This window comes from Hypanus sabinus, chromosome 4 (assembly GCF_030144855.1).
Source record: "Hypanus sabinus isolate sHypSab1 chromosome 4, sHypSab1.hap1, whole genome shotgun sequence".
Taxonomy (NCBI): domain Eukaryota; kingdom Metazoa; phylum Chordata; class Chondrichthyes; order Myliobatiformes; family Dasyatidae; genus Hypanus; species Hypanus sabinus.
In genome coordinates, this window is record NC_082709.1 from 64,793,976 (window position 1) to 64,819,272 (window position 25,297).

At 42.6% G+C, this 25,297-nt stretch overlaps 1 protein-coding gene across 5 annotated transcripts in view; it reads left to right on the plus strand.

The window, feature by feature from the left end:
- pard3bb (par-3 family cell polarity regulator beta b) overlaps positions 1 to 25,297 on the plus strand; it is a 1,128,463-nt gene that overhangs the window by 664,151 nt on the left and 439,015 nt on the right. For 4 of the 5 annotated variants that reach the window (XM_059967326.1, XM_059967321.1, XM_059967325.1 and 1 more), the window contains one exon: positions 16,984 to 17,218. In XM_059967326.1, coding sequence (XP_059823309.1) covers positions 16,984 to 17,218 — 235 coding nt within the window. The remainder of the gene's footprint in view (positions 1 to 16,983; positions 17,219 to 25,297) is intronic. The other variant, XM_059967323.1, reaches the window with a different exon arrangement.

Sequence of the window (25,297 nt, forward strand, 5' to 3'; positions counted from 1 at the left end):
AGGTGACCAGAACTGCACACAATGCTGCAAATTTGGCCTCACCAATGTCTTATACAACCTCACCATAGCATCCCAACTCCTATACTCAATACTTTGATTTATGAATGCCAGGATGCCAAAAGCCTTCTTTACAACCCTGTCTACCTATGATGCCACTTTCGGGGAATTATGTATCTGAATTCCCAGATCTCTTTGTTCCTCCGCACTCCTCAGTGCCCTAGCATTTACTGTGTATGTCCTACCTTGATTTGTCCTTCCAAAATGCAACACCTCACACTTGTCTGCATTAAATTCCATCTGCCATTTTCTGGCCCATTTTTGCAGTTGGTCCAGATCCCTCTGCAAGCCTTCCTCGCTGTCCACAATGACTCTAGTCTTAGTGTCATCAGCAAACTTGCTGATCCAATTTACCACATTATCATCTAGATCATTGACATAGACAACAAACAATAATGGTCCCAGCACAGATCCCTGAGGCACACCATTAGTCACAGGCCTCCAGTCTGAGAAGCAATCATCCACCACCACTCCCTGTCTTTTCCCACACAGCCAATTTTGAATCCAGTTTACAACCTCTCCATGCATACCTAGTGTCTGAGCCCTCTGAACTAACCTCCCATGTAGGACTTTGTCAAGTGCCTTACTGAAGTCCATGTGTACAACATCCACAGCCTTTCCTTCATCTACTTTCTTGGTAACCTTCTCGAAAAACTCTACAAGATTTGTTAAACACGATCTACCATGCACAAAGCCACGCTGACTATCCTTAATCAGCTCTTGGCTGCCCAAATACTTGATTATCCGAACTCTCGGAACACCTTCCAATAATTTACCTACTACTGATGTCAGGCTCATCGGCCTGTAATTACCTGGTTTACTTTCGGAGCCTTTTTTAAACAACAGAACAACATGAGCGACCTTCCAATCCTCCAGCACCGCACCCATGGCTAAGGAGATTTTAAATATTTCTGCCAGGGCCCCTGCAATTTCTACACTAGTTTCTCTCAAGGTCCGTAGAAATATCATGTCAGGCCTGGGGGATTTATCTACCTTTATTCACTGTAAGGCAGCAAACACCTCCTCTTTAATCTCTACATGTTCCATGACACTACTGCTTGTTTCCCTTCCTTCCACATACGTTATGCCAGTTTCCTGAGACATCTGGTCATTATCGCATGATGAGTTAGTCCATTGGCGATTCAGTGAGAAAATTCTCACCAGCCACACAGGAGGTCCACGTTTGCCTCCCTGCCAGTGCAGCATTGACTTTAAATGCCAAGGCAGTGCAACTTTTGGAGTTGCCTCAAGGTGCCGTACACCAGGCACTGTCTGTGTGGAGTTTGCACTTCCTCCCTGTGACTCTGTGTTTCTCCTGAGTGCACCTGTATAATTCTATGGCCCCAGGAGGTGTGTTTTGGTAGGTTAATTTTCTGCTTCGTCTTTAATCCTTTTCGCTCCTTATGGAGCATAGGGCCTCAACAGAAGTCCTCCACTTTCCGCAATCTCTAGCAGATGTTTCTGCAGTCTCCCAAGTTTGGCCGGTGGCTTTCAGTTCATCCAAAAGCCTACGCCTCCAGGTTTGCTTTGGGTGACCTCTTCTTCTCTTCCCTTGTGGATTCCATTCGAGTGATTGTTGAGTGACATTCGACTGGCTCTTCCTCAAGGTGTGGCCGGCCCATCTCCACTTCCTCCTCCTTATCTGGAATACAATGGGCTCTTGGTTTGCTCTCTTCCATAGGTCTAGGTTTGACACTCTGTCGTGCCACTTGAGGCAGAGGATCTGCCGGAGGCATTTGTTGAGAAAGGTCTGGATCTTGTTGCAGCTGGTGTTAGTGATTCTCCATGTTTTGGATCCATATATCAGGATGGCTTTCACATTGGAGCTGAATATATGGAGCTTAGTTTTGACAAAGATGGCCGTAGATCTCCATACAGGTCGCAGGGTTGTGAAGGCATGTTGGGCTTTTCCGATCCTCATCTGTACCTCCTGATTTACTGATTTTGCTTCCGAGATAGGTGAATTTGTCTACATCTTCAGCTATTTGTCCTTCAATCTGTAACGGCTCCTCTTGTTTATTATTGATGCGTAGAACTTTGGTCTTCTCCTGACTGATCTTAAGGCCTACTCGCTGTGAGTTCTCTCCCAAGGAATCTACTTTCTTCTGCATATCTTGAAGCAGGTGTGAGAGAAGAGCGAGATCATCTGCAAATGCCAGGTCTTCCAATTTCCCTGTTAACGTCCACTGGATGCCTCTCTCTGAGCCAGCATAGGCTGTTCTTGTAGCCCAGCCGAGTACCACAAGAAAAAGTAGAGGCGACAGCAGGCATCTCTGTCTGACTCTAGTAGTGACCAGGAACTCTTCGGACAGTCTCCCATTGTGGATGACCCTGCATGAGAAGCCATCATAAAGCTGCTTGATGATATTCACCATCTCTTCCGGTACACCATAGTGTCATAAGATGCTCCACATTGACTTTCTGTCCAGGCTGTCAAATGCCTTCTCAAAATCAATAAAACACACATATAGTGGAGTTTGCCATTCTATTGTCTGCTCCACAATGACTCTAAGCATAGCTATCTGGTCAATGCATGATCTCTCTTTCCTGAACCCTGCCTGCTCATCTCTAAGTCTCTGGTCAATGGCGTCTTTCATCCGCTCCAAGATAACCCTGGTGAGAACTTTACTAGGAATGGACAACAAGGTGATCCCCCTCCACTCGCCACACAGTGAAAGATCTCCAGATTTTGGCAGCTTCACAAGGAGGCCCTTCTTCCAATCTGATGGGATCTCTCCTGTTCTCCATATCAAATTCAGCAGTATATGCAAATAGTCCACCATAACATCTGCACCCTCTTTCAGTGCTTCTACAGGAATGTTGTCTTCTCCAGCAGCCTTGCCGTTTTTCAGGCTTTTCAGGGCTTTTCGAATTTCTTGCTTGGTGATTTCACCTATATTGATGTTGAGTGGGTCTCCAGGCTCCAGGTCAGGTGGGTTCTGTGGTGGTGGTGTATTCAATACTTCCTGGGAGTGTTCCTTCCATCTCGCCAATTAATCTTCAACTGAAGTGAGCAGATGGCCTGTCTTGCCTCTAACAGGTTTGTTGAAATTTCTTTTCTTCCCCCTCAAAAGTTTAGTTGTCATGTAGAGTGCCTTTACTGGCCGCTGTTTCTGCTTGCTCTGCTATTTCATTGAAGTATGACCTCTTGTCCTTTCTGAGCTGTTTCTTCACCTCCTTGGCCATCACGCTGTGATGGTGGTGATTTGTTTCTCTTGCCGGGTTCTGGCCTGATTCAACTCCTGTTTGAGCTTTTTCCTCTCCTCCACCTTCTGCCATGTCTCATCCCTGATCCAAGGTTTACTGTTGACTGGTGGTCTTCCCAGTACTTCTTTTCAGGCTCCTACAGTGGCCTGCTTGAAGGTAATCCAGGCGTGTTCCGCTGTTCTCTCATCTTGTTCCTCTATTTGAAGAGCCCCAAAGAGGTTTTGCAAGGCGATGTGGAAATCTTTCTTGTTCTTTTCCGTCTGTAGTTTTCTAACATCAAACTTTATTCGCGTGTTCTGTTGCTTCTTCTTGGCTGACAGCTTCATCTTCAGCTTTGCAACAACCAAATGGTGGTCAGATCCAATATCTGCTCCTCTTTTGGCTCTCACATCTTGCAATGAACTTCTCCAGTGCTGGCAGACTATGACTTGATCAATCTGGTTCTCTGTTTGATGGTCAGGCGAGACCCAGGTTATCTTGTGGCAGCGTCGGTGGGGAAAGAGGGTACCTCCAATGGTCAGTTCATTGAAGGCACAGAAGTCAGTAAGGAGTTCTCCATTTTCATTCATATTCCCCAAACCATTCTGGCCCATCTCTCTCTCCCTGCCAGTGTTATCGCTGCCTACTTTGGCATTCAGATCTCCCATGACAATCAACATATCTTGCTTAGGTACCTTTCCAACTACTGCTTGAAGCTGGGTGTAGAAGAGATCTTTTTCTTCTTCCTCTGCGTTGTTAGTTGGGGCGTAGCACAGGATAATGGATACCTTCTGGAATCTGGACTCGAACCTGGCTGTGATGATATGGTTGGACACTGGGTCCCATTCTATCAAACCTCTGGCTGCTTCTTTGGACAACATCAGGGCCACACCAGCCTCATGCGAGTCTTCCTCTTTTTCTTTGCCGGAATAGAGCAGAGTTTCTCCCGTCTGCAGTTTGGTCTCACCAAAAGTATTCCACCTTGCTTCACACATGCCCAGGAGTGTGAGGTGGTATCGGTTCATTTCCTTCACTGCCTGTGCGCACCTACCTGTCTCCCAAAGCGATCTCACATTCCATGTTCCGATTAGGATAGATTACTTCTGTGAGAGCAGCTTTGGAACCTCCATTATGGTTTTCCTGAGGTGAAGGAGGGCTGTCAGTCCTGCAGCTTCCTGATGGGTTTGGTTGCAGCGCGTCATCAGCCTCCTGAATGGGGCCCTGCTTTTCCCGAGATCTGGGTTAGTGGTTGACAATCTGTTGACGGTTTCTGTAACAATTGCTTGTTTTACATGAACGGGTTGTTAGCCCATTGCACAACCCCCAACCTGGAGGACCAGGGGTTTTCTGTCGGGGTCACCTTCCCCTAGGCAATGGCATTTCCATGCTAACGAGCTCCACCTACCCAGGTTTGAAATCAGAGTTTACCCTCTCCTAGATAGGCTGCCATCCAAGGCTAATGAGTCCTATCTACCCGGGTTTGGAATCAGAGTTCCTTCTCCTAGGCTATGTTGTTTCCCGGCACCTTCTTCCATATTATCCGGTGCACCCCTCACACGAGGGATCCCCCATCCACCACCCAGGGGACACGCCTCAACGCCGTGTAGCCCCAGCGCAAGGTAATTTTCTACTTGGTGTTGGGTAACGTATCATGGAGCAGGCCATAGCTGTAATTGTATTTTGGTAGACAATATTTAGCCAATATATCTTCCTCATTGTTTTCAGATCTCATTATACCGTAGATTGTCAGCCTTGTATCATTTTACCCTATCCACCATCAACTCCAGCCCAATCCCTGGATCCAGACATGGTCACAGATGACACATTTTTAATGAAGAATATTTGCAACTATTTTGCAGTGATATACAGGTCTGTGACCTTGAGTCTAGAACTACTGAAATATACAGCAAGAAGTCTGCGCAAAATATCTAACCATCGTCATCATTAATCAAAATGAAATAGGGCAGCTGTTGGCAGTCCAGACCAAGTGGCATATTAGGGTTCAGTGTTTTGTGACAATGTAGCAAAGCACTTTACTGAAAAGACTGTGATAACCTAAATATCTTCCTCCAGAAATGCCAAAGCAATTGGAATTCATTTGCAAATTTCAGTGTGACAATGGAGAGATTTTTGTCAGGAAAGAACATTATGGGATGTGGAACCAAGGAAACTAAATTGGGCTAAGGTAGAGATCAGCCAAAGTCTAACTGACTTGGCTAACTGGCTGTCAGTATGCTTGTTATTTCCCTCCTGAATGGTCCATTCCTACCGATTAGCCAAGCCACATCAGATTCTTAACTAAACTCAGACCATAAAAATGAAGATTCAAATTGTGTTATAAACTAAAATGAATATCCAGCTGAAGATTAACATGTTAGAAGTATTTCAGCTTGATCAACACACAAAATGCAGGTAATTTATAGTCACCACAGGAAGATACCATGCTTTTTGTTCTTATTCCTGTTTTTGATTAAATATGTCACTGACTGGATTGGGATTTCTAATTTGCTTGTTCCTCCAACATTCTGTACTTGATGGTCATCTAGCTTGTCACCTATAGAATGATTTACAACCAAGCCCCGTTCATGTGGCTCAGAAAAACACATCCATACCATTGTACCATGTAAATGGCCCTTTGTGTTTAGAATTCCCTCACCATAGTTCAGGGTCGTTTTAGTTACCATTTAAAGCTTTCATCTGCTTTCACTGGTGTTGTAATTTAGTTTGAAGGGGCATTCTGCGCTTCTTTTATCCATAACCACTTCTTCTTTGTTCATAACATCCAAATGATGATCATATGAGATTCACAGTACCACTAGGCACATTCTGTGGCATTCTCCCCTCTTTGGCCAATAAATAAAGTTTTGTATTAAGGTTAAGTGCTCAAAGAGATTCAGTAATGCCTGATTTCTGAGACAACTCTTTTCTATTAAGTTATGTCTTAAACTGCTGTAGGCTGTCGATCCAGCACCAGGATTGAGTGCATAACATCCCAGATGCTTGTGCATATGCTTTCATTATGAGTACCGAGTACCTCTGTGTTAAAAGGCCCAACCACTAACTACAGCCACCACTCACGCGCGCACACACTACACTAGAATATGTGGATCTGAGGACTCACCAATAGACAATGCCTTAATTTGAAAGTAAATTTATTATCAAAGTACATATATGTCACCATAAGCAACCCTGAGATTCATTTTCTTGCGGTCATTCACAATAAACACAAGAAGCAGAAGAGAATCAGTGAAAGACTACACCCAACCGGACGAACAAACAACCAATATGCACATGTTAACAACCGTGAAAGTACAGAAGGAAAGAAAAAAGATAATAAATAAACAAACAAACCAACAAACAATGAATATCGAGATGAAGAGTCCTTGAAAGTGAGTCCATAGGTTGCGGGAACAGGTCAGTGATGGGGTGAGTGAAGTTTAGTGAAGTCAACCCCTCTGGTTCAAGAGCCTGATTGTTGAGGGTAAATAACTGTTCTTGAAACTGCTGGTCTGAGTCTTGAGGCCCTTGTACCTCATAGAAACATAGAAAACCTATGGCACAATACAGCCCTTCGGCCCACAAAGTTGTACCGAACATGTCCCTACGTTAGAACTTACTAGGCTTACCTATAACCCTCTATTTTTCTAAGCTCCATGTATCTATCCAAAAGTCACTTAAAAGATCCTATCGTATCCGCCTCCACCACGATTGCCGGCAGCCCATTCCATGCACTCACCACTCTCTGAGTAAAAAACTTACCCCTGACATCTCCTTTGTACCTTCTCCCCAGCACTTTAAACCTGTGTCCTCTTGTGGCAACCATTTCAGCCCTGGGAAAAAGCCTCTGACTATCCACACGATCACTGCCTCTGATCACCTTATACCCCTCTATCAGGTCACCTCTCATCCTCCGTTGCTCCAAGGAGAAAAGGCCGAGTGCACTCAACCTATTCTCATAAGACATGCTCCCCAATCCAGGCAATATCCTTGTAAACCTTCTTTGCACCCTTTCTATGGCTTCCACATCCTTCCTGTAGTGAGATGACCAGAACTGAGCACAGTACTCCAACTGGGGTCTGATCAGGGTCCTATATAGCTTCACCATTACCTCTCCTAAATTCAATTCCACGATTGATGGAGGCCAATAACCACAGAATCAACCTGCGCAACTGCTTTGAGCATCCTATGGACTTGTACCCCAAGATCCCCCGATCCTCCACACTGCGGAGAGTCGTACCATTAATACTATATTCTGCCATCATACTTGACCTACCAAAATGAACCACTTCACACTAATATGCGTTGAACTCCATCTGCCACTTCTCAGCCCAGTTTTGCATTCTATCAATGTCCTGCTGTAACCTCTGACAGCCCTCCACACTATCCACAACACCTCCAACCTTAGTGTCATCAGCAAACTTACTAACCCATCCCTCCACTTCCTTATCCAGGTCAATTATAAAAATCACCAAGAGTAAGGGTTCCAGAACAGATCCCTGAGGCACTCCACTGGTGACCGACCTCCATGCAGAACTCCATCTACAACCACTCTTTGCCTTCTGTGGGCAAGCCAGTTCTGGATCCACAAAGCAATGTCCTCTTGGATCTCATGCCTCCTTACTTTCTCAATAAGCCTTGCATGGGGTACCTTATCAAATGCCTTGCTGAAATACATATGCACTACATCTACTGCTCTTCCTTCATCAATGTGTTTAGTCACATCCTCAAAAAATTCAATCAGGCTTGTGAGGCACGACCTGCCCTTGACAAAGCCATGATGACTATTCCTAATCATATTATACCTCTCCAAGTATTCATAAATCCTGCCTCTCAGGATCTTCTCCATCAACTGAGGTAAGACTCACTGGTCTATAATTTCCTGAGCTATCTCTACTCCTTTTTCTTGAATGAAAGAACATCATCTGCAACCCTCCAATTCTCTGGAACCTCTCCCGTCCCCATTGATGATGCAAAAATCATCGCCAGAGCAATCTCCTACCTTGCCTCCCACAGTAGCCTGAGGTACATTTCATCCAGTCCCGACGACTTACCCAACTTGATGCTTTCCAAAATCTCCAATAGATCCTTTCTTGCTGTCTGCATGCTCAAGCTTTTCAGGTCTGCTGCAAGTCAACACTACAATCACCAAGATCCTTTTCCATAGTGAATACTGAAGTGAAGTATTCATTAATTCCCTTGCTGTTTTCTCTAGTTCCATACACACTTTCCCACTGTCAAACTTGGTAGATCGTATTCTTTCACATATTATCCTCTTGCTCTTCACATACTTGTAGAATGCTTTGGGGTTTTCCTTAATCCTGCCCGCCAAGGCTTTCTCATGGCCCCTTCTGGCTCTCCTAATTTCCTTCTTAAGCTCCTTCCTATTAGCCTTATAATCTTCTAGATCTCTAACATTACCTAGCTCTCTGAACCTTTTGTAAGCTTTTCTTTTCTTCTTGACTAGATTTATTACAGCCTTTGTACACCACGGTTCCTGTACCCTACCATAACTTCCCTGCCTCTTTGGAACGTACCTATGCAGAACTCCACACAAATATCTCCTGAACATTAGCCACATTTCTTCTGTACTTTTCCCTGAGAGCATCTGTTTCCAATTTAAGCTTCCAGTTTCCTGCCTGATAGCCTCATAATTCCCCTTACTCCAATTAAACACTTTTCTAACTTGTCCGTTCCTATCTCTCTCCAATGCTATTGTTAAGGAGATAGAATTATGATCACTATCTCCAAAATGCTCTTCCACTGTGAGATCTGACACCTGACCAGGTTCATTTCCCAATACCAGATCAAGTACCATCTCTTCTCTTGTTGGCTTATCTATATACCGTATATTCCGGAGTATAAACCGACCCCCATTTTCAAGGTTAAAAAAGTGACTTTTTCATGTTACATTTGTATAAGCCGACCCCTTTTGTAGAGGTTTTTGATTTAACCAGAAAAGATCACAAGATCTCACATGCCAGTACTCAGCTTTGCCAGATCCAGAACCTGGAAATTTTGTGAACCAGTACCTGCTAAGAAAACACGCCTACACATTGTAGAGCGTTGTAAGCAAATTCTTCATAAATAAATCAGGGGGAGAAATTTTGGATTAGATTTCCAATGGAAAAGACTCCTCTGAAATGTAACCCCCGTGAAACCATTTAGCGCCCAACATAATCTCGTTAAAACATAACACGGGGTGGCGGGATCAGTACGTGTACTCAGTATTGAGTTTGCGACCACCATGTACAAAAGATTAAAGCAAATGTGATATGATGCTGGCTTCAAGCTGAAGGTTGTTGATTTTGCTAAAGGAATGAATAATTCTGCAGCTGCTAAGAAATTTAGTGTAAACGAGAGAGTGGAGAAAGGCAGAGGACACACTGACGAAAATGCCAAAGACGAATTGTGCAAACCGCAGGAAAACATGCCAGTGGCCAGAACTGGAAGAAAAAGTTTTAGAGTGGGTGAATCACCAGCGATCGTCAGGATACACTGTTACCAGAGAAATGATTCGAGTTCAAGTGTTGAAATGGGACAAAAAACACTGTGAGGTCAGCGAAAATTTCAAAGTTATGCGAAGTTGGTGCACCCGATTTATGGATAGACATGATCTTGTGTTAAAACAAAGATTGCTCAGAAAATTCCCGCGAGGTATTGTTTACGTTCAAGAACGCTGCTGGATGGATGAAGCGGGTTGCTTGAAGTGGGTTAAAGAGGTGTTGCGTCGACGTCCTGAAGGTGTCAGGAAGGAAAAGTCGCTACTTGTCTGGGACATGTTCAAAGCGCACTTGTCAGGTGAGGCAAAAGCAGCATTGAAAGCTGAAAATACGGACATTGCAGTCATCCCTGGTGGTTTGATGCAGTCACTAGATGTGAGTTTACACAAACCAAAGAATTCATGCATCAACAGTGGAATGAAATTGACTCAAAAACAGCCAATAAATACGACCTGTCTTCCATGTATTCGTTTTTCCAAAGTTGGCAACCTCTGTATAAGCCGACCCCCTAATTTTAGGACCAAAATTTAGGGCCAAATTCTCTGCTTATACACTGGAATTTATGGTATTGTGTCAAGAAACCTTCCTGATAACACCTAACAAACTCCACCCCATCTAAACCCCTCACTCTAAGGAGATGCCAATCGATATTTGGGAAATTAAAATCTCCCACCACAACAACACTTATTATTACACCTTTCCAGGATCTGTTTGCCTAACTGCTCCTCGATATCCCTGTTATTATTGGGCAGCCTATAAAAAACACCCAGTAAAGTTATTGACCCCTTCCTGTCCCTAACCTCCACCCACAGAGACTCCGTAGACAATCCCTCCATGGCGTCCACCTTTTCTGCAGCCATGACACTATCTCTGATTAACAGTGCCATGCCCCCACCTCTTCACCTCTCTTGCCTCCCTCATTGTCCTTTCTGCAACATCTAAAACCCGGCACTTGAAGTAAGCATTCCAGTCCCTGAGCCATCCAAGTCTCTAATGGCCACCACATCATAGCTCCAAGTACTGATCCACATGCTAAGCTCATCCGCTTTGTTCACAGTACTCCTTGCATTAAAATAGACACATCTCAAGCCTTCGGTCTGAGCGCATCCCTTCTCTATTACCTGCCTATCCTCCCTCTTGCACTGTCTACAACCTTTCTCTATTTGTGAGCCAACCTCCTGTTCCCCAGTCTCTTCAGTTCTTTTCCCATCCCCCAACAATTCTAGTTTAAACTCTCCCCAGTAGCCTTAGTAAACCTCCCCGCCACGATATTGGTCCCACTAGAATTCGTTCAACAGGTCACACCTGCCCCAGAAGAGGTCCCAATGATTAGAAATCTGAATCCCTGCTCCCTGCTCTAATCCCTCAGCCACACATTTATCCTCCACCTAATTCTATTCCTATACTCACTGTCATGTGTCACAGGCTGTAATCCCGAGATTACTACCTTTGTGGTCCTGCTTCTCAACTTCCTTCCTGACTCCCTGCAGTCTGTTTTCAGGACATCTTCTCTTTTCCTACCTATGTCATTGGTACCAATATGTACCACGACCCCTGGCTGTTCTCCTTCCCACTGCAGGATACCTCCTTCCTGATGATAGCAGCGAGAAGAGAGATGGCCTGGATGGTGGGGGTCTTTGATGGATGTTCTCCTGTGACTGCACTCCTTGTAGATGTGTTCAGTGGTGGAGACTGCTTCACTCTTGATGGACTGGGATGTATCTACTACTCTTTCTAGGCTTTTCACTTCAAGGGCATTGCTGTTTCTACACCAGACCATGATGCAACTCGTCTGTGTTCTCCCTATTACGCATCTACAGAAGTTTGTCGAAGTTTTAGATGATATGCTGAATCTTTTCAAACTTCTAAGAAAGTAGAAGGGCTGCCAGGGTAACATCTTAGTTAACTCAAGTGATCTCTTATCTCTGTGTTAAGGCAGTTTTGGCAATGAATATTCACTCTTATGGAATACACAAAGCGCTACCAATTATGGAAGTTTATTTTGTTCTTACAGAATTAAAAAAATAAATACAAGATGCTGAAGAAACAAAAATTTTGTCAGTTTGTATCAGTGGATCATGTTATGAAAAATTGTAAAACAGACTGCTTTCTAGGAAACGTAGCCTGTCTTTAATGCCGGGGTGTACTGCACTAATAATTCAGCTTTCTTACTAAAACCATTGAGGTCAGTGGTAAAAATCTGGAATATTATGAATATCTGAACGTAATCAAAGAGCATCAAAGGAGTAAGGAACCATAAGACTGCAGAGAATTGTTCATAGAACATTGTCTTTTAATGTGGTTAAAGCTGTGAATAAATGAACGTTGAAACTAGCAAGTCAGGCAACATCTCTGGAGGGGAATAACAGTCAACATTGCAGGCTGAGACTCTTCATCACGACTGGAAATGAAGGGGGCAGAACCCAAAATAAGAAATGGAGGTGGAGGCAAGGGTGTATCAGCTGTAAAATGATAGGTTAGACAAGGGGAGGGGGAAAGTGGATAGGTGGAAGAGTGGGATGAAGTAATAAGCTGAGAGGGGATGGGTGAAAGAGCTGAAGAAGAAGGAATCTAATAGGAGAGGACAGTGGACTGTGGAAGAAAGAGAAGAAGGAGGGAAACCAGATGGAGGTGATGGGCAGATGAGGAGGTGAGAAGGGTTAAGTGGGGAATGAAAAAGGGGAAAAGGAAGGAGAGGGGAGAAATTACTGGAAATTAGAGAAATCAATGTTCATGCCATCAGGTTGGAGGCCACCGAGATCAAATATGAGGCATTGTTCTCCAACTTAAGTTTGACATGGCAGTAGAGGCTGTGGACAGACATGTTAGTATGGGAATGCGAAGATGAATTGAAATGGGTAGCCATCAGGAGATCCTTCTGCCTTTAGTGACAAACAGAGTGAAGTACTCGACAAAGTTATCCCCCATTGCCTCACAGATGTAGAGGAGGCCACACTGGGAGCACCAGATACAAGAGATGACCCTGACAGACGTTCAGGTGACGTATCACTTCACTGGAAGGAGAGTTTGGGGCCCTGAATGGTAGTGAGTGAGGTGGAGCCACTGGGAGACCCTGCCTTTTGAAGTGGACAGAGCAAAAGTCCTTGACAAAGCAGTCCCCCATTGTTGGCCTCTTGGAGAATCCACATTGGTAAGGTAAATCCATCTTGTTGTACTCCCTCTGGTTCAAGTAATCTTTTTCATAGGAAGGAAGTTCAGACCTATTCATAAAATTTCTGGTGCGGTCTCACCTACATAATTGCATTAAGATGCCGTTTCTTTTGTACTCAGATCCTGCTACATTAAATGCCAGTAGACAATTTGCTTTATTAATTGCCTGCTGTATCTGCACATTAACATTCAATGATTCATGTACAAGGATACTCAGGTCCTTCTTAATAGCAATGCTTTTCAATCTTTCACCAATTAATATATTTTCCTTCTCCCCATTAGGGCAGGTTATTTCTCATTTTTCCATATTACATTCCATTTGCTTGTCCATTCACTTAGCTTGTTTAAATCCACTAGTCTTCCCTACCTCCTCCTTACAACCTACAGAGCCACCCAGCCTTTATCACCAGGAAGCATAGATTTATTGTGCTTGTTCTCTTTCAAATCAATGATATAGATTGTGGAGTGCTGTTCTTTGTGGCACCCTCAGCCTCCCAGCATGTAAAAGAACATTTATTTCTACTCTTTTTTTATATTTGGTTTTATAGTTTATTTTAGGGTTGGTTTATTATTGTCACGTGTACCAAGATACAGTGAAAAGTTTGACTTGTTTACTATTTAGATGACTCAAATCCTTGCATAATGCATTGAGCGAGAACAAAGTAAAATCAACAGCAATGAAAAATCAAGCGTAATGGGCATCTGTTAGTCTTGAGACACCATGGATTTGTGCCCTGGGCAGGGTTGTATGGGAGACCAGCAGTTGCCCATGCTGCAAGTCTCCCCTCTTCACGCCACCGCTGTTGTCCGAGGGAAGGGCAAGGGCCGATACAGCTTGGTACCGCTGTTGTTGCAGAGCAGAGTTAAGTGCCTTGCTCAAGGACACAACACGCTGCCTTAGCTGAGGCTCGAACTAGCAACCTTCAGATCACTAGACCAGTGCTTTAGCCACTTAGCCATGTGCCAACAAGTGTAATAGCTACTGAAAAAGTACAGTACAGTTGAACAAAAACATGTAAGCTCGTAACGAAGTGGTGAGGCCAGGAGTCCATCTGATTGTACAAGATGTCTGTCCAAGAGTCTGATAGTAGCAGGATAGACGCTGCCCTTGAGCCTGGTGATATGTGTTTTCAAGCTGTTGTATCTTCTGTCTCATGGGAGAACGGAGAAGAGAGAATGTCTGGGATATGTAGGGTCCTTGATTCTGCCTGCTTCTTTACTGAGGCAGTGATAAATACAGGCAGAGTCCATGGAGGGGATGCTGGTTTCTATGATGTTATGTCCACAGCCCTCTGCAGTTTCTTGTGGTCATGTACAGAGCAGTATCCATTCCAAGCTGTTAAGCATCCAGGTGCATCAATATAAATTGGACACGCTGAATCTCTTCAGCCTCCTGTGGAAGTGGAGGCAATTATATTTCTTGGCCGTGACATCAATGTGTCTGGAGTAGGACAAGCTTTTGGAGATATTCACACTGAGGAACTTGAAGCTCTCAGCCTCAACATCATTGATATAGACGGGAGCATGTATACCATCCCCCTTCTGACATCAATGACCAGCTGCTTTGTTTTGTTGACGTTGACAGAAAGGTTATTTTGATGATGCCATGTCACTAAGCTCTCTATCTCTTTCCTGTACTCCAACTCATTATTATCTGAGATCCAGCTCACTGCGGTTTTGTCATTTGCCAACTTGTCAATGGAGCAAGAGCAGAATTTGGCCACACTATTGTAACTGTACAGGGAGTAGAGTAGGGCAGTTGAGGGTGCAACCTTGTGAAGCACCAGTGTTTGGAATAATGGTGGTGAAGGCATCTCTGCCAATCCTTGCTGATTGCAGTATGTTGGACAGAAAGTGAAGGATCCAGTTGCAGGGTGAGGCATTAACTCCCAGGGACTGGAGTTCGGTGATGAGTTTGTTTGGAAAAATAGTACTGAAGGCAGAACTGTATTCAATAAACAATTTACTGTCCAGATGCTCTAGAGATGACTGTAGGGCCACACAGATGACATCCTCCATAGATCTGCCTTGGGCCTCGCTGGTCAGTTCCACTGGTGTCCATGAGTATATTACCAGTAACTGTTTTGTGTGTTCTGTTCACTCCTTAGTCTGTGGCAGTATGTTACTTCCAGTCTATGTACTGAAATTTGGTTGAATAATCTTTTCTATGTCACCAAAAAGTCCACACCAATCACATCAACAGGTTTGTCCTTGTCTCTTAGGTGAGTTACAACCTGAAAAAAACTTGAGAGATTTATCAGATATATTAGGCTTCGAACAGCCCTGTTCATATTTTCTGTGTGTTCGGATAATCACTAATAACTGATTGTAGTGTTTTCCTTGCTGTTGATATTTGATGAAAATGTCTGTTGTTTCCACATTTCTCTCTCTCCCCTCTTTTATAAATAGTGGATTTAGGTTTGGTATTTCCAGTCTGCTGGCATTGTTCTACACTCTGCGAAATCTGGGAAGTTGAGAACCAGTGCATCCAAAATTTCCATGCACTTTCTTCAAATGTTTGAACCCACATCATTAAATGTTAGAGATTCATTGGCTTTTGGCCCCAGTGCTGTGTTTTTAAGAACACTAGTTTCTTTCAGATCCTCTGGCTCTGTTCTTCTCGAATTCTGGGAACTATTCCTTGTCTATATTTGTTTAAATTTCTCTTCCATTTCCTTATATCCTCATATAATTTCATCTGACACTCTGTAAGGAACCCATATTAACTTTTGCTAAACTTTTTCTTTTTCCCATTGGGGGGTTGTGCCTTAAAAGGATATTTATTGCTATTATTAGTATTATTAATGGTAATAATGCTTGTTTAATTTAAATGTCATTTCCCAATCTACTGTAGACAATTCATGCCTCATACCTTTATTCTGCTTTGCTTCCATTTTAAGACACTGATTTTAGATTGGAATAATTAACTTTGTCTCTTATGTTTCACATTTACTTTTCCATAAAGACCATTCAACTACCAGGGTTAATTTTAAATTAATAAAATAAAATATGAAAGCAAAAACAAAATAAAATTGGTATTAATTAACCCTTCCTTATTACATAAAATTAGTCACGCTTGAAATGAAAATGCCAGTTTGCTTGTTTGTTCCTCAATATATTGATCTAGAAAACCACGTCTCATACCCTCCATGAATGTAATCTCCACACTGTTGATGTTCATTTGGTTTGCCCTGGCTACGTGTTGATTAAGTAATTGGAGGCGCACTCATCCCTCTGCCTAACTATTAATAACCATTTCACTACCTTGTGCCCTTGTCAGTTTGTCTTTGCACCTTTCAATTTTACCTTACCAGATCCTTGTCTCCACTATTTACTGCAGAGACCTATCTTCAGCCCAAGCTATTCAATTCACCCGTCCAGCCTAACTCAAATGAAGCCCAAACCAGCAGAACAGCTCCTTTGTTCCCCAGTAACCCGAGAATTGAAGCCCATTTTCCCATGTTGGCCTCTGAGTATCTACTCAACTTTCAGATCTTACTGACTCCACACCAATTTGCACTTGCTGTTAATGTGGGAAACATAGGGGCCTTTTAGAGCAAGCAGGCCCTATAAACACCAGTACCATTATGGTTTCTTGTAGATGCAGCAGGCCAGGTGAATATTCAGATATTTTGATGGAACTCTAGGAAGAATGGTCTTGCTCTATGTCAGATATGCCAGAAGACGTTTTGCATCCACTTGAGAGGGTAAATAAGGACCCTATCCTCATTCCCATTATAAAGTCTCAACAAGAAAATGCACAGTTTTCAACTATAGAAATGAGACTGCAAACTTACTTTGCTAAAGTCTCAGGAATAGATTTTGAGCCTTGTAAGTTATATATGTGTTGAAAGTGAAGTTCCATTTACTACCTTCAACTACTTATTCTTAATAATTGGACTCAGAACGCTAATGCAAGAGCCTTAGTTGGAGGTTGTATTTGAGTATTCATTGTAAAGACTAATGGTGGAAGAACCACAAAATAATGCAAAATGCAATCTTAAAAAAACCCAAAATAATGACAAGTGAGTTATTTTCTGACACGCTTATATTTTTCACCTACCTGCAGCAGATTCGGAAGACAGCTGTCAGTCAGGCCATGAGACCCCAGGTAGTGAATCCGCATTCCAGGGAACTGCCGAGCTTGAAGATACGGAGAGCTCTGACAGTAAGATGAAGAAGGGGAAAAAAAAGAAAGACAAGAAAAAAAAGGTGAAAACAAAAACAAAGGAAAAGGACAAAAAGAAGGAAAATGAGAGACAAGAAAAGAAAGTCAAGAAGAAGGGATTTGGAGCCATGCTTAGGTATTTCTTTAGATTTTCATTGCATGAATTGATTTAATATTGTGTGTTCTTATGTTCTGATTTATCCATTTAGAAGTGATGCTGCGGAGCACATTTTCACACAAAGAGGAAATTTGTTGCTCAATTGCTGAATGTCCCTATTTGAGGCTAATTGCTTGAAATGCTGCTGGCATCCAAGCTGCCACCACTTTCTCTTCTGCAGTCTTTCACTTCTGCACTGTGAGTGCTTGTGATATTTCACCACACAGGAGGGATGCCAGGTAAATGCAAGTTGTTGTTATTGGTGTGCATGAAAAGTTCACCAAAGTGTTGCCTTTTAAAACAACTGAAATGTCACCAGCTTCATTCCAAATGAGCTGTGAGTGAGTCAGCACACTGAAGTAATAATAACTTGGAGTCCAATCCCTGAGGGACAATTTTCTCATGGCAATACCTGTGGATCTGTCTGTTTTATGAATGAATAAAGAATATATTTTTAATTAAGTTCTCTAAATAGGTTAGAATTGGATGAAGTCTTTTTAACTTCTTAATCCTGACAATTCCATAAATGACCCCACCATCTCCTTCACCCCCTCACTCCAAATGAAAAGCACCAATATTCATAAGAAATGACTACCTCTCTCTGAACAACCAAGGTCTGACCCTTTGGGGCAGACTTACCTGTCTGAAATGTCAAATCATTTTCAGTCAGACACCCGAAGGAGCAGAGATGCAATTTGTTTTGTTCAAGCATTCTATTCATGCAGCAAAGTAATACAGGATGAAGCAAGCAATTAGCAAGGCAACAATATGTTGGCCTTTATTACAAGTAAGCTGGCGTGCAAAGGTCTAACTGGAGTTATTTAAGGCATTGTTGGATCATCTCTAGAATTATGTGCAGGTAAGCTTGTACTTGCCTCAGCATTGGTACAGAGGACATATCAAATTGATTCTTGAGAAAATAGAGATCAAATAAGATTAGCATTCTATTCAGAATACTGATAAATCCCTGTCTTCAAAGAGGGAATGACAGCATTGATGTTAAAGTATTTGTTTCATTAATGTGAGGGTATAGAGCAAGGTGATGGCACTTTAGGACTGAGAATGAGGAGAAATTTCTTTTTACAGTGTATTATCTTCTTTAGAGTATTCTTCTTGAAAGGCTCCAGATGCTCAGTTGTTGAGTATATTAAAGGCTGTGATCAATAAAAGTTTGAGCACTGTAAAATTTGTATCCATATAATTTCTTTCTTACAGACTGGGATGGGTAATTTGGACACTGAGACACTGGGTTCCAGAACTTGCTGACAAAGTTACATTGCTCACCAATTAAAGTATACACTTCTGCTTTGTTAATTGTTTGGTGTTTAAAGCACGATAGCTCACTAATCAAACCAGATGTTAGCTGAGAAGCAGTGTTATCTCTATTCTATAAATCAAAGTCTTCAATCGTGCAAATTTGTCTTTACAAAGGAAAAGACATTCATTTTTAAATAAATTGTTTCTGAATAGTGTGTAACAGTTTAGATCCCATGAAGTACCAGTGGAGGTCTATGCTCTTGGTTGATTCTTTAAATCCAGGCTCCATCCCCCTTCTCAGGTGTGTAGGAAAGTTCTCATGGTAACTGCTTTGAATGGGCATTGCTCCACTGTCCTGCTCAATGTCAGCCTTTGATATTTGCAACATTTCAATCACTGAGTTGTAAAGGAAATCTTGTAAGACTGAACTTGATGGCAATCAGGAGGCCAAGTCCTCCTGGATCAAATCATCCCTCCACATAGTTGGAAGTCAAACATCTTAGCTAGAGTTACCATGGCAGGTGTTCCTCAGTCAGTGAGCTGCATCTAAGTATCTTAATAAGGCTGAAGTGGGAATGTTCCATAATGACTGCAAATCCTTTGAAAACTAAGCAGTTGTTTCATGCATGCTACAAGACCTAGACAATATACAGGCAATGGCTGACAAGTGCCGAGTAATATTAGTGTCATGTAAGCACCAGGCAATGATGCCCATCCACCATTTATCCTGGGCCTTCATTCATAGACAAAATTAGCCCAGTTGTCTTTTTTTGATTGACATGGACATGAGGAGTAGAGTGGTTTCAATGTGCTGTAAGCTTTCTGTGATTCACCAAGTCCAGGCCAGTACTGAGCAGCAACTCACTGGACCACCCATGTATACTTGTTGGCTAGAAGAGCAGATGTGGCTGTCTATCCTTCATCAAATAACTTACCTCCTGACATCACAAAGCCTTTCTACCATCACTGTTGCACAAGTCAGTGGCATGTTGGACAATTGTCCAGTTGCCTATGTTACGAACTCCGTAACTGGGTCACTTACCAGCAAAGATGGAGACGTCTGTTGAAGTCTGATGATACTATTTTTAACAGTATTTATTAGTAAAAATACACAAAAATAATATCAATGCAAATATACAGATAATATATGTCGTCAATACTAAATATAAAGGTGCAGGTATAATTATAATCAATAAGAAATAAGCTCTATCGTTGTCTAGGGGATAATGTATTGTCCGATGGAAGTATAAAGTTCACTCAGTTCGTGCAGGCTGCAGCCTTTGGGGACCACTGAGTTGCAATGGTTGGAGAGAGAGAGAGATTTTGGGAGAAAAACTTGCCGATTTTCCTTTTATGATTTCGATCCGTCAGGAGTCTCGTTGTCGTGGCCTTTCACTCGTGGCCCCTCCTTTAGCTAAACTGTTCTTCCGTGGTGACCACGCCAACCCAGGCAACAGAGGACGCACACGAGCCCCCACCGGCTGTCGCTATTAAACGCTGTCATGGGATTTCTAGCGTTTCTCCTGGTGCGTCTAAAGGGGTTGTTCCCCAGACCCTCTTTTATCCTTACTCACGGGGTCTCCGATGTCAGTCAGGTTGGGATGATGCAATCCCTCAACCAGACCACTCTGGTTGTCCCCTGAGGGCTTCAATGAATAGTACAGTACTCAATACACAATTCCATCTCCAAGAGACAATGACCGTTATCAGTGGCTCCGTTTCGCTGAGGCCAGGACACATTCCAAACCCTGTGTGTTCCGCGTGTCTCTCTCTCTCATTTCCTGGGTCCCAGACCCGAATTAATAGCGATCTTGCGATTCTCAAAAAGGAGGGGGTGACTTTGTACCCTTCGGCCCCTCAGAGTTGCGTCACATTCATAACACCTAGATGAATGCAGCTCCAACACCAATCAGGAGGATTGGAGCAATCTAGTTCAGAGCAATGCACATGATTGTTATTCAATGTAGTATGTTAAGCTTTCACCTTTCCTCTCTAACTGGCAACTGTGCACTGTGTACCATGAGCAAAAAAGACCCAAGAGAGTTTTACACCACTTGCAGTTTCCTGTCAAAGCCATACACCATTGCAATTTGGACACACATCATCCTTCCTTCATTATTTCTGGATCTCAAATCTGCAACTTTCTACAAATGAAACTACTGGAGATATTGACCAGAAGGACTGCAGTGATTCAAGAAGTTTGTTCACCAAGGGAAGCTGAGGATTGGCTTTGAATGTTGGACTGGCCAGTGATGCCCATGAACAGGATTAAATGACCTATCAATCAGTATATTCTCCAGACTGATCACCTGGGCTTGAGCTCACTATTTGTGAAATCTTGCTATGCACAAGCTGGCTGTCATGTTTTAGCAATAACTATATTTCAAATTCCTTTTGGCTGTGAACTCCTTTAGGATGCCCAGTGATTTTTATAGCAAGCAGCCTTGATTTAAAAAGTTTGCTTCAGGATTAGGAGCTGAAGCCACAACCTGCTGACTCAGAGGCAGGAATTGGTATTCACATGTGTTAGGCAAAGATGGAGAGGATGCTTCCCATAGTGGAGGAGTCGAGGAGCAGACTGCACAGCCTTAGAATACAAGGATACCCTATAGAATAGAAATGAGAAGGAATTCCTTCAGCCAAAGGGTAACGAATCTGTGGAATTCATTGCCACAGATGACTGCGGAAGCCAAGTCATTGGATATGCTTAAAGGGGAGGTTGATAGACTCTTGATGAGTGAAGGTGTCAAGATTATGGAGAGAAGGCAGGAGAGTGGGGTTGAGAGGGATGATAAAACAGCCAAGATAGAATTGCTAAGCCAACACGATGGGCTCAATGGCCTAATTCTGCTCCTATATCTTGTGGTCTTATGCTAAAATTTATTCAGTGGCATTGTCTTGAGGAGAATATGGAGATTTTTTTCGCCCTAAATTAGGCAATTTAAATGCTGGAAAGTAAGTCTCTGTTCACAGGATTTGTAGATCAACTTTAGCTCTTATGTTAAGAGTCAATACACGTTGACCCTAACGAGGCCATAATCTATCTGGTCGTACCGATAAATGATTGTGCCAGGTTGTGACAGGTCAGGGCAATAACTGCTGATTGTTATGCTAATTACAGTCATGCCGTAATGACTTTTATAGCTTTTACTCCGTTCTAAAAGTAATTACAGTAAAAAGAATCATTTTTATTAAAAGCGAAGATTGGTGCTTGAAACTTGAGATATGCAGGGAGAAACGAGAAGCACGGTGCCAGTACAAAAATAGGTGATAAGCAACCTTTGAAACTTATAAATTAAAATAATGATCTACTGAAAAAAAGGAAAAGAATGTTCATTTCCTACCTGTAACAGCTTCAAAACTATCAAAGATTTGAAGTGAAGTCACTGCAAAAAGCACAGCCATTAATTTGCAAGCAAATATCAGCAAAATAGTGACCAGCTTATCTGTTTTAGTAACGTTGATTGAATAATAAACATTGACCAGGAGATGTGGTGCAACTCCATTCTTCCCTTCAGATGGTTATGTTCAGCCAAGTGAACAGGTGGTAAACCTCAAAGTCTCAGCTGTGGGATGTGAGTGAGTGAGTGAATGAGTGTGAGTGTGAGTGAGTGTGTGTGTTGGTGTTGTGCAGGGGCGGTGGGAGGGATCTTCATTATTTCCGGCTGATTCCACAGCTTGGTCGTTTGTGTCGGAAGTGGTGGCACAGCAGCATAGCGGTTAGCGAAACGCTTCAATTACGGCGCCAGTTGTAAGAGTGGGGTTAGATTTCCGCCACTGTCTTTAAGGCGTTTGTACCTGCACCCCTTGACTGCATGAGTTTCCTCTAGGTACTCTGGCTTTCTGCCACATTCCAAAGAAGTACAGGTTACTATTAATAAATTATGCAGGTGTTATGTTGTCACTGGAAGCATGCAACACGTGCGGGCTGCCCCCCGCACAATCCTCGCTCATTTGATTTGATACAAATAACACGTTTCACTGTAAGTTTCAACATGACAAATAAACCTTGTCTTTATCTTTAAGATGTTTACTCCCTTCTCGCCAACTACAAGAGGATGGGGAATTTTTGATGGATTTCCAGTATTTTCCTGCCCATTATTTTTTGGCTGATGCAGTTTTGATTCTATAACGACTTCTAGGTCAATATTTATAACATAGGTGCCTCATTGCTGCAACTGATTACATCGAATTATTCCATTACCATACCATGGTTAGGTTATTTGGCCAATTGAAGGATTATCCAAAATATGGGTGATGATTTAATTAAGTGTCTGGAGATAAGAAGATTTTGTTTTACATTGGCAAACTAAATTGCAATCTGGGGGGGAAATAAGTGTATTGGCAACAGAGTGAACAGTAATTTTATAAAGTGAATTGAATATATATTTGAAAAATGAAAAATACAGGGTTTTGACGAGAGAGAGAATGTGAGAATAAGTGCAGAAATCTCCCAAAGAACTGGAGCAGGCATAATGGATCATATATGCTACATGATTTTATGAGGTCAGGGGCTGAGATCAAAGAGGATCTCTGTCCAATTGAAGGTGGAACTTCCCAGGAGATAGATGTGAGTCTGTCATTACGCTCCATTCATCCCCATCTCCCCATCCCAATCAAAGTTAATGTCAATTGGCTCTGTAATGTCTTTCAACAATTCTCTGAAGACAGAAACAGAAGCTACTATTCCCTGGACATCAGTTGAAGGATTAATTTATGGGGATGGTCACAAGCTAGCCTACAACAGCCTGAGACATATATATGAAAAAAAATTAAGCAGTGTTATTCTCACTTTCTTGTTCAGTCCTCTTGATGGTTCTATCTTGCATTTGATGCTAATTGCGTCCCTGCAGATATTGCATGTTAAACATGCAGGCAACCTTTCATCCTGCCCGCTCACAGATTAAGCCCATTTTCATTAAACACATGAAAGCAATCTCTCAGTTAGGAATGAGTCCGCTACCCATTTTTTTTCAGGACTGAGCACTCCCATATAAAATATAATATGATTTGTATGCTGAATAGTTAGAGGGTATCTGCTAACTTGCCGGTGAGTTATGCTCTGTGCTGCTAATGGGATATATATCTTATCCCTCCTATCAATATGTAATGCATTGTACTTCTACCATAGATTTAAACAACGTAGTAAAATCCTGGCTGAAAATAATTGGGTGAAGAGACTAATCAGATGCATAGAATGGTACATCTTACTCCTTTGAGTATAGAAAGAGGCATTGAGTGTTTTAATTAGGCTGTTGTATGGTGTATATTTTGAAAGAAAGTTTGTTTAGAACTTTTCTAATCAAGATGACTGTTCAAAGAGAAAGTTATAGCAGTATCTAGGAAGTGATATGGTTTTATCTTGCCAAAGTGAAAAAGTAATTCATTAAAGTAAGATGTGGGTGTAAAACTTCCCACTATGTTTGTCTTACTACAAGCAAGAACTAGTTTAACAGAGTTTAAATACATGTTACAGTACCATGTCAGTCAATACAGGTGGCCAAGAAGCAGAATAATACTCCTCCAGGTTAGCAATGATATATATGAAATGGGTGATATTCCTTCCACAATGTACTTATTTATACCATTAATGTAAACTATCCTAAAGTCTTTAGGAAAGGTTAAGATGATGATGTGAACGGTTGTAGTAGCTTCTCTGGGTCGAACCAAAGATGTAATTGTTTGTTCTGCATGTCTTTTTTATGATCGCAAGACACTGCTTGATATTAAGAACATCAAGTACTGCAGGTCTCCCCCAGGGAGCTGCTCAGTAACAATGGAGCTGTGTGCTGTGTTTTCACCTGGGCTTGTGTGTTCTTCTGTTATGTGGAGGCATTGCACAGTCCAACAACGGTACAAATGATCGTCTTGGAGGTCTTACTGCGATCGCAAGACCCTGCTGGGCGTTGGTAATGCACAACTCCGGTTTGTGGGTTCATTGGCGAGACCAGTGGTGCGGAAGCTGTGTTGCCGCAGTTGTTGCAAGAGCTGGACTCTCATGTTGTGGTGTCACCCACTGCAGCTGCCCAGGAGAGGAGGCTTTGAGGTGGTGTGGGAGAGAGAGCAGAAGCCTCTGTGGGTGGGCTAGAATCCGTACTGGGCTGGGCAGTGTACCCTCTCATTGGTATTGCCCTTCATTGCTCGCTCAGTGGAAGACTAACTGGACCAGGACAATATCCCATGCACCATCAATCTCCAAGACATGCCACACAGGGACCTGGGCCATTCCTTTCTCTGTGACTCTGTTTTTCTGCTATCGTAACTATATGTGCTGTATTGTCTGTGCGCTGTTGGTGCTCTGTTTTGCAGCCTTGGCCCCAGGAGAACACTGTTTCATTTGGCTCTATTCATGTCCGGTTGAATGACAATTAAACTTGAACTTGAGCTGTTTCACAGAAACAAGCAAAATTGTTTCATTCTTTGTCAGTTGTGGCATGATATAGAATCAGCAACACTAATATCAGGCATTTAGACAGTGTTTCTAACATAATGACAAACACAAGAGATTCTGTAGTTGCTGGAAGTCCAGAGAAACACACACAAAATACTGGAGCCACTTAGCAGGTCAGGCAGCATCTATGGATGGGAGTAAGTATTTAACGTTTCAAGCCCAGACCCTCCGTAAGGGCTGGAAAGGAAAGGGGAAGCAACGAGATACCTTGAGGAATATCATTGCACTATCAGACAGAATTTGCTCTGGAGCAATGCATGAAGATGTTACGCCAGATAACCAAGAGCTAGATCAATGAAGAATCTTTAAAGAGCATCGTAAAAGAGCAGAGACAGTAGTAGAAATGTGGA